Source organism: Sarcophilus harrisii, chromosome 4, assembly GCF_902635505.1.
Source record: "Sarcophilus harrisii chromosome 4, mSarHar1.11, whole genome shotgun sequence".
NCBI lineage: Eukaryota > Metazoa > Chordata > Mammalia > Dasyuromorphia > Dasyuridae > Sarcophilus > Sarcophilus harrisii.
Window position 1 is genome coordinate 276,268,920 of NC_045429.1, and position 16,753 is coordinate 276,285,672.

The window sequence follows — 16,753 nt, forward strand, 5'->3', positions numbered from 1 at the left end:
ACATTAATAATTTTCTTAACATTCATCTTATGTAAATTATATTATCTTGCAAGGTAAAGTGTCTCTGATTCATTTCATTACTCTCAGTCTCAGTCATTCCTCACTAATATAACTTTATATTGTGGTTGGTTGATGTGTTTGCTTGATCATATCTCTGCAGTCTTGGAGGATTTCTGTAACATATAAAATGAACTTAAGGCTTAAGAATTTTGATAAATACATTGACCAACCCTGATTCCAGAGAAGTGAACATGAATCACTATCTGAAAGAGAGATGGGATGACTGCATTGTGCAGAAATGAATTATACATTTTTGGATGTATCAATGTGGTTATTTCTTTTGCTTGATTCTGCAAAATAAAGATTTTGGGGCTTTTTTGGGAGGAGATTAAAAAAACAAAGTTTATCTTAAATTTTAAAAAGTGCATTTCTATATCGCATTCATTTCAACGGGTTAATTCAACAGGAATTTTAAAAAGGGTTTTTTTTTGGTTGATTTTATAATCAAACATGACACTAATATAGCTAGCAGGGAGAGCTAACAACCAATACAGTATGTGAGTAGTCTAAAAGAACTAAATTTCCTAGAACAGGTTCCTTTCCTTCTGTGGAATCCACTCAATAACAGCAGAGGATGTTCTAAGGAAATGGTCAATCAGAAAAAGGAACTTTTCTATTATTACGATATCAAGAATCAGAATGGTCACTAAGATATGCTTACTAGGAAAAAAAGAAAAGACTAGTTTTTCAAAACAACTTTTATTCAATTATTTTTAATTTTTTTCAAGTGACTATTTTTAGATTTTTATCTTTGTACTTTAGGGTTTGTCATTTAAATGGAATTATGATTAAAATCAGAAATTTTGTAGATATTAACAGATAAGTATGAATTAAGTTATAAAGGAAAAGTTCCTTTTTTTCTGTGTTTGAAAACAATCCTTTAAAGGCTTAATCAAATTCAAATTTCAAAAAATACTACTTATCACTTATAACTAGTTTTCCCAATTATTCTAAGGATTGAAAAAAATTGTAAATATTTATTATCAGAGGATTATTGAGCAAAGTTGTTTTCTGTTGCAACTTTCAAGAAATGTAAATTTTGACATATCAAGTTGTTAACTTGGCTTTTTTCCATACCAAATAAAATTTTATTTGTGGCCAACAAACAACAATAAGATCTTGTATTCTTTAATCTTTTTAGTCAGCTGTGTGACTTACAAAGATGTGATCAGTTATAGGATGTTACTCATGAAAGTTTGCCTACTCCCTTCTGATACCATCATCAAAGATTCCTTTGCCATCAAGCTAATAATAATAATGTCAAACGTTTATATAGTGCCTATTATAAGCCACACCATTTGCCAACCACTTTACAAATACCTCATTTGATACTTACAAAATTCTGAGAATAGATGCCATATTATTGTCCCCGTTACACATGAGTAAATTGAGGCAAATAAGGTTAAATGACTGTCAGTGGTCTTTTAATTAGTAAATGTGGGTGACAAAATTTGAATTAAGGCTTTTCCTGACCCCCGTGTTCTGCCCAAGATCTTGTAGAGATTGTAAAGTAGGTATATAGGATGGTAAATAGTGATAAGTTCTTGGTCACTTTTTGTTGTCAATAAGGACCCTGTTGTTGTTTTTTTCCAAGTTTTTTTTTTTATTCTCACAGATATCTTGAGAAGTGATCCTTCAACATCCTCCAAATTTTAGTACTTCCAGCAAGAGTCTCCTCTGTAAATATTGGACTACACTAAGTGTTCCATCTTTGGATAGAGTGTGTGTGAGTGTGTGTGTGTGTGTGTGTGTGTGTGTGTGGTTTTTAGTGCTGTTCCTACCTCCTTGGGCATCCATTTCAAGGACATGACAGAGTCCAAATGCTCTGTTGTCATTGACAAAAAATACTTTATTATAGATATCTTTGTAGGTTTTCCCCATTTATTGTCAGTTAGTATCTTTTTTTGATTGATTCATTAAATATCATTTGGATGATCTGATTTTATTTATTTAAAAAAATTTTTTTTACTCTGCTTGCTATAAAAGTTTTTCTTTGTATGGCTTTTTGCTTGTATGGCTCCTATGAGTTGAGACCCACTCGTAACTATAAACCTTTCCTTTATAGTGGTTTTTAAAAAAACAAGTTCACAGCCTAAACTGGTATTGCCTTGTCTGCAAATTGTTGCCTCTGTTAATTATTCCAATAACAAATAAACATTTATTAATCATCTTCTATGTGCCAGATACTGTGATGAGGATAGAAAACAAAATGTATTCAATGAGACGGTCTGTTGACTTTTTATGGTGCTATATAATCATTAAAACAGCAAATGATATATAATGGTTAAAAATTTTTAAGAAATGTTGATAGTCTGAATCAAAGTCTACTCTTTAGTTCATTCTTCATTTTCCAATGTCAACAGCTTATTTAAATGAAGTAGTTGTATTGAGTATATGCTATTTATTATTCTCTATTTTGTTCTTTTTTTCTAATTTGGAATTGTTTTTGACTGACTGGGCACAGATGACTTTACAAAAATATTTATAGCAGTTCTAAGAGGTACCCAGTAATTAGTGAATGGATGAACCTATGTATATGAATGTAATAGAATACTTCTGTGCTATAAGTAATGATAAAAAAAAAAGAGTAGTTTCATAGAAACTTGAGAAGTCTTAAGAATTGGTATAGAATGAAGATCAGCAGAACCAGGAGAACAATTTATTACCCAAATCATATATTCCACTTTCACTGTCAATTAAAAATAGAATGGCAAGGGATATATTGCATTTGTTTATTTGATGAATTTCCAAAGCCATTGAATTTATGAAGTGCTTAGACCTCTATTGTTAAGCCTCCTTCTATATTTAGCTAGATTGGTCTAATTTATTACTGAGACCTATTCTGAATCCTTTCTAGTATATCAAAATCTTCCAAATCTTGCACTCTACTTACTCCTCAAGATCCTAGATGTATCTTGATACCACTGTGAGTTATTGTAAGATATAGGAATATAGGCATCTAGATGGCACTATGGATGGAGAGGTAGGCCTAGAGTCACAAAGACCCAGATTCAAATCTGATCTCAAACATTTCCTAGCTGTGTGACACTGGTAAGTCACCTCACCCTGTTTGCCTCAGTTTCTCATTTGTAAAATGAGTTGGAGAAGGAAAAAGCAAACTACTCCAGTATCTTTGCCAAGAAAACCCCAAATGGAGTCATCAAGTCAGGTATAACTGAAATGACTGAACAACAAAAATAAAAGCATTATTCACCCTAAATCAACTCAACTCAAAAAACATTTATTAAATGCTTACTATATGCCAGGCACTATGCTAAGTACAGGGGATACAAAAAGCAGCCAAAAATAGTCCCCTCTTTTTGAGGAGCACAATTTAATGGAGACACAAAATTGTGTACAAAACAAGTTATTCCTTGTTGCTGTTGGGTTCTGTTTTGGACATAAGTTGAAGATGTCTACTGTACATCCAATATGAGATATCTGAAAGGTAGCTGGAAATGTGAGACTGAAGGTCTATAGAGAAACTGGGTCAGCAAAGACAGATTTGAGTATCATCAACATAAAGATGGTAAGTAGATCTATGGAATCTGATGACATCTCCAAGTGAAGTAGTAGAGGGAGAAGAAAAGAGGATGCATGATAGAATCAAACTCCAACTACCTAAACTTTCTGTATATTCTGAAACATATGATGCCAAAAACAGGATTCTTAAGATATTTTCTGTCATATAAAACTTTTGAACTCCCTCTCAGAAAAGAATTTGTAAATAAATTACACAGAATTACAAAGGAAACCTTGTATCGAAATATAGTTATCAAAATATTTTTTAAAAACACAAGATAATGGGCCCAAGATGGCATCCACGTAGTAATATATGGTAGAGCACTGGACTTGGTGGCAAGAAAATCTGGGTTCAAATTGAGCCCCATCACTTACTACTTTGGACAAGTTGTATAACCTCATCTGCCTTAGTTTTCTCAAAACATTTGGTACATAGTAGGGTCTTAATGATTTTTATGGTCCCATCCCATTCCTTCTCTTTCCTTTTTACTTTTCTCCCCTTTTCTTTCTAATCCTCTTTTCTCTTTTTCTTTCCTTCTCTTCCCTTTCTCCCCTTCCCTTTCCTTCCATTCTCCTACCTCTTCCCCTTCCCTTCTATTCTCTCTGAGGTTTAAAAATGCCTACTCCAAACCATAGTTACCATTCATTATTGGGTCCCTATCACTCAATATTCTTATCAATTCAGAAAGTCATGAGACTTACACATGTATGTGTCTCGAGTACTCTTTCTAGGGTATTTGTATCTAATAAGCCAGAGCCTCAAATGAATATTAAGGGATAATCCTGGTGGAAAGTCTGGGAAACAAGACAAGATAACTAGGCAAGCACTTAATCAGCCAAACCTGGAGGCAAGTCCAAGAAACCCAAGGAAAGGAAAAGAAGGGAAGAGATGAAAATAGGGCTGATCACATGGGTAGGAATAGGACAAACATGAGAACAGAGGTAGGAACAACTGTCAGAGCAGGAACTCTAGGACAAAAAAATAAGAGAGATAAGGTGGGCAGAGAGTTGTGAGACAAACCAGAAGACAGACAAGGATTAAGCTAAAATCTACAGCAACACCCAGGAGTGCTCCCATAGCCCCTCTGCCACCCAACTGTAGCAACAGATGTAGCAACAGTTAACAAATGCCACTTTTAACGGGAGTGGCTTCAGATTTCATGGGTGGCTAGGTTCTCATGTTTGGGAAGTGTCTCCTCAAATAAGATGGAAAAATGAGGAAACAATAAAAGATGAACCTGACCTCAGAAGTTACTGTGGTGACAGGGATGACCACAAGACAAAGTCAGAAGGTAACAAAATTAGAACTGCAACACCCAAAGTCTCACTGTTCCAAGAATAAGGTCTTGTCTTTTTTGCATCTCTTTTCAGAAATAGGTGTGTGTGTGTGTGTGTGTGTGTGTGTAGTGTGTGTGTGTGTGTGTGTGTGTGTGTATGTATGTGTGTAAAGATCTAAAGAGGGGTGTGCTTTTGCTCTCCTGACCTGTGCTGTCTGGTCTGTGAGCAGCCACAATGACTTTTTTCCACCCTGGAATTAGGACCTGCGTCCCCTTCTCCTGCAGCTGCAAGCTCTACTTTGCTAGCCTGGAACTAGGACCCAGATCTGAATAAACGTGACACAATAATCTTTCATCCAGTCCCAGAAAAGGGATTGCCATAATCTTGTTCAACCAGTTGTCTGACCCCTTTGACTCCTGGGTGGGCCGAGTGCCTCCGAAGTCACCTCTGATTCAGTTACCCGCAAGATTGTCTGTTTATTTTCGGGGGCATGCAGGTGCATGCCTGGTGCAGATTGCACTCTCATCCTGGTGTAACAGACTTTTCCTGCCAACCTTTTAAATTATGCTCAGTTGAGGATATTGTTTCACCTTGTCCTTTTGGGGGTTCTATCTACAGAATTTGTTTTGAGGAGATATTTAAAGTTGTTTGGTGGGAATTTGGGAAAGCTCAGTAGAGTCCCTGCCTTCCCCTCTCTTTTATCCCCACGACATTTCAATTTCATTTTGCCTGAATTTTAGTTAGAATTTCCATGTACATATCAAGTCAAAACTACCAACAAGAAGAAGAAATTTAGGTGCAATGGAAGAAACATTGTCTTGGAAGAAGACTTGGGTCAAATCCTGTATTTGTCATTTTTTATCTGTGTGATCTCAGGCAAGTTATATCACTTCTTTGAGCCTCAATTTTTCAATGTAAAATCAGGAATTGCACTAGTCGTAAACCTTTACTTTAAGTCATAAGTTCCCACTTTAATGAATGCTTTAACTGCAGAACTGGTGCATGTGCATTTTTTGCCACAAAATCATAATGAACCAGACACACTATGGCTTATATGACCTCTGAGGGTAACAGAATTGACTTAAAAGTTGTGCTTTCTAGCTGCTCTGATTTAAATAATAGCCTAGAGTTTCCTGTGATATAAAACACACATCTAAAGAGCAGCCAGTTTAATCAGCCATTTAGAATTGGTATATCATTCTGATGCACAAGGGATTTTCACCTAGAATTTCACACGAGGAGAATGGGTCTTTTTGTCAATGTATCAGTCTTCTTACCTATGTTCATTCTTTCAGCTTGATCATTAATGTATTTCAACTTTTCAGCATAGATATTTTTGTAGCCATTTACAAAGGAGAGATAAGATTTAGGAGTCACATGTGCTCTTCGCCTAAACCTATAAAGTAAAATAAATAAAAGTATACTTATGTTTATCACTTTATTTCCAATATGGTAAATATCTATAGCTATAAGAAACAAAGAAAAAACTCTCTGAGGAAAGTTCTCAGTCATTTTTAAGAGTCTAAGGGGGTTCTAAATCCAAAAAGTTTGAGAACCTTTGCCTTATACTGTTAAAAAAAATGCATCATTCTTCCTGAATCTCTTTGTATAATTGTATAGCTACTTTGAAAGCATCCATAGCAGGAAGAGGGCTAAGCTTTCTGAGATGGGACAAATATTAATGACCTAGACAGCTGGGTAGGACCCATTACTATTTCCCATGATGAAATAAATGTGTTATTCTTTTCTTTAAAAGGGGGATTTTATTGATCCAATGGCAGAAGATTTATTTTTGAATCATTTCTCTAGTAAAGGAGAGTTTTGTGTTAGGTAGCCCCAAGTGCATGCAGAAGTCTAGAAAGATAAAGTCACTTCAAGCTCATGAAGTACTTAGCCATATTAAAACATTGAGGATGAGTGAAAAAAAAACAAGTACCAGTGTGCAAGAGGAAATAATTATATACATTCTTTTTAAATTAATGAGTAATTTTCTGTGATTTTCTTTTTCTTTAATACTATTTTATTTTCAAATAGATATGTAAAAGATAGTTTTCAGCTATCTACAACTAACTAGAAAAGATAATTTTCATTTTTGTGAGATTGTGTTCCAAATTTTTCTCCCTCCCTTGTTACCTTCTTCACTTCCCAAGACAGCAAGCAATCTGATAAAAGTTATACTTATATAACACTTTTAAACATATTTCTATATTTGTCATGTTGTGCATGACAAAGGGAAAAAAATCAAAAGAAAGCAAAAGCAAGCAAACAGAAAGGATGAAAATAGTATTCTTCAAATCATATTCAGTCTCCATGGTTGTCTCTCTCTGGATGGCATTTTCTGTTCCTTGTCTATTGGAACTGACTTAGATCACTGCATTACTGAAAAGAGCTAAGTCTACCATAGTTGATCACAATATATCTTGTTATTGCTGTGTGAGATGTTTCACTAGTTTTGTTTGCTTCACATCAGTTCATGTAAATCTCTCCAGGCCTCTCTCAAATCATCCTGATCATCATTTCTTATAGGGCAATAATATTCCATAACATTCATATACATAACTTATTCATCCGTTCTCAGTTAATGAGCATCCACTCAATTTCCAGTTTCTTGCCACTACAATAAGGGCTGCCATAAACATTTTTGTCCATGTGATTCCTTTTCTCTCTTGTATGATCGTTGTGGGATACAGACCCAGTAGAAACATGTACTGGATCAAAAAGTATGTAGTTTTAGAGTGCTTTGGGCATAGTTCCAAATTGTTATTCAGAATATTTGAATCATTTCACAACTCTGCATTAGTAGTATACTAGTTTTCCCAGGGTGTTTTTTTTTTTTCCTTAAATGAGTACTCATTATAATTGAGGAAAAATTTATCCTTTAGGAACTATCAGAATTTCTATTAAGATGCATTACATTGAGTACTATTAAGACATTTTTGTCCTATTGTTGAAAAGATAACATAGTTTTTGACCTCCTGATTTTGGAGCCATACTTGGAGCTTGAGGTCTATAATAGATGGCCTTTCTAGTACTCCTTCTCTTTTGACTCTTAGTGGTCCACATATTTATAGTCAAGATCTTTCTTCTTTAAAATAAAGGGAGAGGTGGAGCCAAGATGGTGGAGAGCAGACACCACTCTCTGTGACCTCCTCTGACCTTCTCTCAAATCAATAGCAGATTAAGCCTCTAAACTGGTTCTGGAGTCAAAGAACCCACAAATATTTGGAGTACAATACATTCCCAGAAGAAGATACTTGGAAGAACTTTAGAATAGGTCTTTTTCAAATGGGCAGGGGGATAGGCTGCTACCCCCAGATTCTAGCACAGGGTGACAGGGCAAGAAGCTGGGGCAAGGAGTCAAAGTGTTGCAGCTTCCACACACCTGGGAATCTTCTCTAAGACTTTTAGGCCAATCTATCCTGGTTGCGAGCAGGTGGTTTGGCAGATTTGCTACAAAAAGCAAATTGTAAATCACTGAGCCCCTGAAGGACAAGGGACCTAGCCATGATTACTCGCACAAGAAGTCAATCAGCAGAACTACCCCAGGGCAAATGAAATCAACTGTGGCTCCTTTGCATTGAACAGACCTTAAGCCTTAAAAAATAAATAAAAACCAAAAAAGAACTCTCACCACAGACAGCTTTTATGGAGAGAGTGAAGAAGAGACCTCAAATCCTGAGGTTCCTAAAGGCAAAGCAACTAAGAAGCCAAAGAGAGACATGATCTGGTCCCCATTTCACAAGACTTTCTTTGAAGATTGCATAAAGGATCTTAAAAGAGATTTAGAAAAAAAATAGGGAAATGAAATGAGATCGTTGCATGAAGGAATGGAAAAAGCCTTACAAAATAGATATGAAAGACACCAATTCATTGAAAAACAAAATTTGTAAAATGGAAAAAAAATGCAATGAAAAAACCAATTCAATTGGCCAATTACAAAAGGAGCTAAAAAAGATAATTGAAGAAAATAATACACTAAAAATTAGAACTGAACAAATGGAAGTGAATGACTCAATAAGACTCTAAGAATCAGTCAAACAAAAACAAAAAAATGAGAAAATAGAAGAAAATATGAAATATCTCCTAGGAAAAACAACTGACCTGGAAAATATATCTAGGAGAGCCAATCTAAGGATTATTGGACTTCCTGAAACCCATGATGAAAAAAAGAACCTAGATATGATCTTACAGGAAATCATAAAAGAAAATTATCATGATATTTTAGAATCAGAAGGTAAAATAGCCATTGAAAGAAGTCATCAATTACCTCCTGAAAGAGACCCCAAAATTAAATCCCCAAGGAATATCATATCTAAATTTCAGAACTATCCCATCAAGGAAAAGATATTGCAAGTAGCCAGAAAGAAACAATTTAAATACCAAGGAGCCACAATTAGGATTACCCAGGACCTAGCAGGTTCCACCTTAAAGAATTGAAAGGCCTGGTATCTGATATTCTGAAAAGCAAAGGAACTTGTTTTACAGCCAAGAATAAGCTATCTAGTTAAAATGAGCATTATCTTTCAGGGAAAAAGATGGACATTCAATGATATGGGTGAATTTCAACTATATCTAATGAAAAGACCAGAACTGAATAAAAAATTTGATACAAACACAGAACTCAAGTGAAATATAAAAAGGCAAAAAGTAAGGAATCCTTGAGAACTATATTTGGAAGGAGTCCTACCAAATTCCTTTTATGACACAGATATGGTATTGATAGCTAAAACCAGGTAGGATGAAAACAGAGAAAAAAATTATAGACCAATGAATGTGACTCTTTCCAACAATGAGATGATTAATGACAGTTCCAATGATCCTGTGATGAAGAGAGCTATCTACACCCAGAGAGAGGACTGTAGGAACTGAATGTGCATCACAACATAAAATTCTCACTCTTTTTGTTGTTGTTCACTTGCATTTTGTTTTCTATTTTATTTCATTAAGTATTTGACATGAACCAATTATTTCATTAAAGAATGAAAACCAAATTAAAATTTTCTGTAAGAATAAGACAATGCAAAAAGTAACTGAATTTCTTGGAGTAAAATAGATAATAAATTAAATTAAATAAGTACATTTACTTTCTTTTTTTGATCTGATTTTTTTTGTGCAGCCAGAGAATTGTGTAAATATTTTTATATATATTATATTTAACATACATTTTAACATGTTTAACATATATTGGATTGCTTGCCATCAAGGGGAGGGAGTGGGGGGAAGAAGGAGAAAATCTGAAATACAAAGCTATGCAAGGGTCAATGTTGTGAAATTATCCATGCATATGTTTTAAAAATAAAAAGCTTTATTAAAAAATAAAAAATAGAAATGTGTATAAAAATGAATGTACATGTATAACCAGAAAAAATAAAACAATAAAAAATAAAAAAGACTAAAAATAATAAGTGACCCACAAGGTTACATCTGGGGCTATTTTTTAAGAGATTAGTCCTTTGATCTTGGCTCATTTGCATAAGGTTGGTTCATTTGCATCAACTGAACTAGCCATCCACCTGCATCCTATAATAATTCTAAAACTAAATAGAACAAAACTTATTAACAAAAAAGGGGAGGCTTTCTGACATATAGAAGAAATTCCAGTTTAAAAAAAATCACAACTCTATAAAATCTGGCCACCTTTTATAGAATGCTTTTCACCCTTGGAGTTTTAAGAAGGTTGCATTAGAACTTTTATGAATATGAGAAGTAATCATAAAAACTGACAGTCACATAGTGCTTTTAAATTGCAAAATACTTTATATGTAATATTTTATTTAAATTTCAGTACATCTTTGGGAGGTAAGTAGAGCAAGTAATCTCATTTAATGTCACAAATAAGTAATCTGAGATTTACAGATTAAGTGACTTGTCCAAGATCTGAAGCAAAAGGTGGAATTGAAAGTAAAAAATCTAGGTTTTGGGACTCCAAGTCTCTTCATATATTAAAAGGAAACAATGAGTTACCCAAAAGAATGCCAAATATCTATATAGTGTGTTTTGGGGGCAGGATAGTGTAATATTCTTCTTTAAAATGTAATATTTTCTGGGAGCAGGTTTCTTGGTGGGCTTCTGGAGGTAGCCTTCGTTTCAGTTCAGTAATTACCCCAAATGCAGCCAGGAGTCAAAGTCCAAATCATTTATTGCCTCCTTCAAAGTCTTATCTCTTTCACTTGGGGCTCTGCTAGTTTTCTGGAGGCCTATCTCTTTCCTTGGTTCCAAGAGCTTCTGCTTTTGCCTGCCTTCTCTGGCTTTTGAATCTCCCCAACTCCAAAAATTTCTGCTTCAGTCTCCAGCCACAACAAAGGTGGAAGATGGAATGAATTTGTTTCAGCCTCTGAGAGCTTCTAGTGCACTTGTCCTTTCTGGCCCTAAGAGGTCCTCTTTATATGTTCCACACTGAGTATACACCAATCATTATATCACTAGAAAACCATTATTTGTTGTAGGATTAAATCAATGCTAAACTAGATTTAACCACTATCTTCTCAATTCCACTTACTTAGTGCCTTATTTCAAGTTCTGGCCCATAACAAGATAGAGTTTAAAAAAAAATTATTAAGGATGGTCTGGCTGTACAGCTGGCTACATTAGATGAGATTACACATAAAGTATCAAAGTGCTTTGCAATCTTAAAACATTGCTTAAGTGTATATTATTAAAACCTGGACTAGATAACTTCTAGATGACAATTTTAACTTTTGAATCAGGCCCCACTTTGTTAGTTTTGTATATGCAATAGTACGTTCTGAATAAGTTATGTTTTTTAAAGAGCTGAGATAGACTTTTAGCATTCTCTAGCTATTCCTCCCACTCAGGGAATATGATTATGTATCAGTCAATTGGCATTTTATTTCATTAAATATCTGACATGAACTAATTTCTTGATTAAAGAATGAAAACCAAATTAAAAATTTCTGCAAGAATAAGACAATGTAAAAAGTAACTGAATTTCTTGGAGTAAAATAGATAATAAATTTTTAAAAATGATTAATTTGCAAATTTCTAAATAAATTTAAGTAAATAAAATTATTCATTAGGCATCTGTTATTTGGAGGTCAACATAGTTACTTTATTTTAATTTTTTTTTAGACTGACAAAAAGAAGTTTATTATTGGCATTGGAAAGTCAGCCCTTGCTGTGCATGAATAGAAAGACAATTCCTTGATGGCAAGGTCCTGACAGAGAAGTAAAGTTTCTGGTGGAGGAGGCCTGGCAGAGAGTTTCAAGCAGAGAAATCCTGTAGCAGAGAAATCCCAATAGAGAGATGAATAAGGTCTTGTAACAGAAATAGGTGAGAAAGAGATAAAGGCTGAGTAATGCTGAAAGAGAATATCATTTCAGCAGGCAGAGGGTTACAGCTTATGCCAAGGGGAAAGAAAAGTTCCTTGGCTTTCATGTTAGGTTCTCTGCCAACATAGTTACTTTAAAAAAATCTGTTTAATTATCTTACAATGTTAATCTATTGTTACTAGAAGATCATAGAGAAAATTTCAATACAGCTAGTAATCAATATCCAATCAATAAAAATATAATTTATAGGAATTTATATTCTGCTATTAGACTATTCCTTTTAATTGGCAATATATTTTTTTCATAATTCTGTTAACCATCATATTTGCATAAATGTTACCTTTGGAAATAATTTTCACAGCCTTCTGAAACCATATCATGAAAAAGACCCATTGTTTCCACAACTTGTTTTTTAGTTTCATGAGAGCAGACAATATTATACTCCAAAAGAAAATAGGAAGCTACAGCAATCAAAGCCTCTTTAGGCCAGCGACTAAACCAGTCCATAGTGCAACCAGATATAAGGCCAGGAAATTTCAAAGAACGTGCACGAAATTTCTCACCAACCTATTAATAAAAATTGTAATAATAAAGAAGTGTTAGAGCTAACTTAGTAAGATCATGTTACTTAATATCTATTCCTTCACCAATATGATGTGGCTTCCAAAGAAGTAATTACAACCTGAGATTGTATTAATAATATATTATCCAAATAAAAATGGGAATAATTCCACTGTACTTTCTTAGATCATACTTGAGATCCTGTTTCTATTCTGGGCATTGCATTTTAAGAGGAATACTGACAAACTAGGAAAGGTGGGCAGAGTGGTGAATGGGCTTTTTATCATTGTATAATAAAAGGTTGAATGAACTGATTATATTTTTTCCTGGAAAAGAAAAGATTTCGGGGAGGTAAATTATAACCATTTTCGAACATTTTTAGGGCTTTTCTGTGGCAGAAATCTTTAAGATTCATGTGGTATGGTAGATAGAGAACTGGCTTTTGGATCAAGGAAACCTAAGTCTTGTCTCTGTTATAGCAGCTGTGGGATTCCTAGCCTATCTATAATCTCTTAATGCAATTCTTTAAGATTCTAAGATGCATAGAAGTCACTGAATCAGCACAGGGAATTTCTTTCTTTGGGAGGTTCTGATACCAAAGAAATCACAGGTAACTTTCCCTATCCCTGTCCTGCCCAATTCTTCAGTATAGAATGCAGAATCAGTGGGTGTCACTTAACACTAACAGAGGGTTTATCTTTCACAAATATAATTCTGTACAAAATAATGGCTTTTCCCCTAAGAAACACTTCCCAGGGGCTAAAGGGTATTTATTCTTCCCTTGGATAAAATGTTAGAACAATGCCTCCTATAAGTTCTTCTAATTCTTTGGATTCAGTGATTGTAGGCATGTTCTAGGTAAATCATTTATAGCACATCTTGCTATGTTAAGACTTTTTCATTATCTATTTTTTTGTGGGATGGGATCTGAACTCATGAGTGCTTCTATGTGGGAGAACAGAAGGTAATGACCACAGTTACTTAGCATTTGATAATACCAAAGGTCTTAGCTACTGAAACAAGAACTGTTGGGAAAACTGGAAAGCAATATGCAGAAACTAGCACAGACCAGCATTTCACATTACATACTAAGATAAGCTTAAATTAAGTCGATAAGTTAGACATAAAGGGCGATTTCATCATCAGAGCTATGGATAAGAGAAGAATTCAAGAGCAAACAAGAGGATCAGTGAAGTAAAATGGATAATTTTGATTAAATTAAGTTAAAAAGTCTTTGGACAAACAAAACCAATACAGACAAAATCAAAAAGAAAGCAGGAAACTTAGAGGGGGAATTTTATAGCAAATTCTTCTGATAAAGGATTCATTTCTCAAATATTTCTCAAATAAAACAAAATAATTTATAAAAAGAAGGCTTATTCTTAAATTCACAGTAATATATCTATACTTCATAGTCTTAAAGACTAGGGATGCTGAACTATTAAGTGAATTGCCCATGTACATATAGTTAAAAAGCATCTGAGTTTTCTGATTCTAAGGCTGATCAACTATCTAATAAACCACTGTTGTCTCTTATTACTGAATTGTAAAATATAGAAAACAAAAACAAATTGGTGAGATACAAAACAGAGAATTTAGTGAAGAATTTGCTTCCTTTACCTCAAGTTTAAAAATATGAGCTTATCCAATTGTCTTGCTAGAGACAGCATTATTTTTATATTTACAAATGTGCATAGATATCTATGTATATATTATATGAATATATATTCATATATGTATATATGGAAACATATAGATACACAAAAGCAAAACTCACCGGAGAAAAGCAGAGAACAACATGCAAATTCTTCCGTGATCTTGTTATGAAGTATTCATAAAGATTATCAAAGGTAGGAGGGTGACGAGGTATTTCCCTTTTCATCACTGATATTAATCCTTGAGTAATCTCATCCAATTCATCCCGAGCAAATAAATTAGAGATCTTTTAGGAAATGACAAGTGACAACATTATTTTTTTTTCCAAATCCAATATGCTGCCAAAGTATTCCCTCTCTATATAGAATTTACTGCCAAAGTATTCCCTCTCTATATAGAATTTACTGCAGGAATCCTCCTTACGATTTGTCTCCACAACTGAGTACCTGGCCTTTGGGTCATCTTAAACCTACATTTCATGACATTCTGCTAAGTCCTCAAAAACTATTTCTCACCAGTTAATTAAAATGGCTATGACTAAGATACTCTTCCACCCTCCTCTTTTGAGCATCATTTTAAAACCTTAGAATGAAACATATCCCAAGAAGTAAAAGTAAATATATACTGTTTCTAATTAAGGCAGGCATTTGTTCTATTCCCCAACATCAACCTTTTAAACCTTTTGACAAGGCTCTTCTGTACAGTGATTTTGCTGTGGAAAACACCCAAGAAAATAAAATTTCTAAACTGCATCAAAGCTAAAAGCATCTGTTTAAAATTTAACTCTAAAAAGCTTGCATTTAATAAATATGGATCTCATATACTTGCATTTTTTATTCTCAAATATAGTATTTTTTAGAACATGGGATAACAGATGCTGATGATATTTTACTTCTAAGTCCACAAAAAGTCAAATGAATCTTTATTCATGTTAGGAATAGGTTCAGGGGCCATCTGAGAAATAAATCCAAGAAAAATATAAGAAACTGAGTAAGTTAATAGAACGTGTAGAACATTGCATTCGGGCAGCAACAAGTTCACAAAAATGTGATCTTCCATATTTTTTGTAGCAAAAGTTACAAATTTGTTAGATTTATCCTAGTACAATAGAATTAAAAATTAGGACTACGGAACCATATCTCTAAAAACCCCTTTTTCCCTTTCAAATATTCTTTTAAATAAAAAAGATATGCCTGTTTACTACATTAAGATTCTACCTCCCCTGAAGACAGCAAGTTGTTAAGATATTCCAGAAATGCCTCATCTTTTATTTCATTGTCAGTAAAGATAAAGGTGATTCCTTTTCCTTCACCTCCAGCAACATGGTACAATGACTTCAAGTCATCTGTCAGATTGGTCACATTATAGGACCTAAAAGAAAGCAATAAATTTAAAATGAATTCCAAAGAGAATCACATTATACATTTTTAATACAAATCTGTATTGAGGGCTATGAGTCATACCAATCTTTCTTAATCAGTTGCATTAGATTATTACATGCACCAAATGATAGTGGCAGTTAGAAAACAAAGAAAATATAGCTGAGATTACAAATTTTAAAAAAAAACTACTTTTAGAAATAGGATACCCAAAAGAATAGACTTCTAAGAACTGGGATATGAGAAATAAACTATACTGTTTTCCTAAATGGTGGCAATCTGCCAGAACTGAGACCTGAATATTGAATATTGTATAGAAAGAAATTTTTAGTTCTGACAGGATTTAGGAAAGAAATTCTTAGCTTTACTCAAACAAAAAAAAAACCCAATTATATAATTAAGAAGGAGAAATAGTCATCTGGGGGGAAATCTTTATAGCAAATTTCTATGATAAGATCTTTCCAAAAGCCATAAAAATTGATACAAAGAGATAACTATAAAAACCACTGTCCAATGGATAGATGAGCAAAGGATATTAACTGGCAATTCTCAAAAGAAGAAGGGCAAACTAACAATCAAATGAAAAAATGTTCCACGTCACCAGGAATAAAAAAATAAAATAAATGTAAGGTGTTGCCTTATACCCAATAGATTAAGCACTTGGACAAAAAAGTAAAGTGACAGTTGTTAGCAGCCCCTGGTAGGAGAAGTATGCTAATAATTTGCTGTTGGTAGAGCTGTGAAATAATCTATCATCTAATAAGAATTTGGAATTAGATCCCAAGAGATGTATATAACTGTACATAACTCTGAGCTATGGATACCACTGCTTACATATCAAAGACTTATATGCCTTTTTTTTTTTTTTTTTTTTTTTAAGAAAAAGCCCCATGGATACAAATATTTTATAGCAGCATTCTTTAAAAATCTTACCAAACAACACAACATATACAACAAGGTTGCTAAATGGCACAGTAGATAGAATGCTGAGTCTCGGGTCAAATCCT

At 33.8% G+C, this 16,753-nt stretch overlaps 1 protein-coding gene across 11 annotated transcripts in view; it reads right to left on the bottom strand.

Moving 5' to 3' along the window:
* The window catches only part of DNAH8 (dynein axonemal heavy chain 8), a 356,347-nt gene that overhangs the window by 100,057 nt on the left and 239,537 nt on the right, over nt 1-16,753 (bottom strand). For all 11 annotated transcript variants that reach the window (XM_031964914.1, XM_031964911.1, XM_031964913.1 and 8 more), the window contains 4 exons: nt 15,585-15,738; nt 14,489-14,653; nt 12,491-12,717; nt 6,138-6,256 (listed from right to left, as the gene is read on the bottom strand). In XM_031964914.1, coding sequence (XP_031820774.1) covers nt 6,138-6,256; nt 12,491-12,717; nt 14,489-14,653; nt 15,585-15,738 — 665 coding nt within the window. The remainder of the gene's footprint in view (nt 1-6,137; nt 6,257-12,490; nt 12,718-14,488; nt 14,654-15,584; nt 15,739-16,753) is intronic.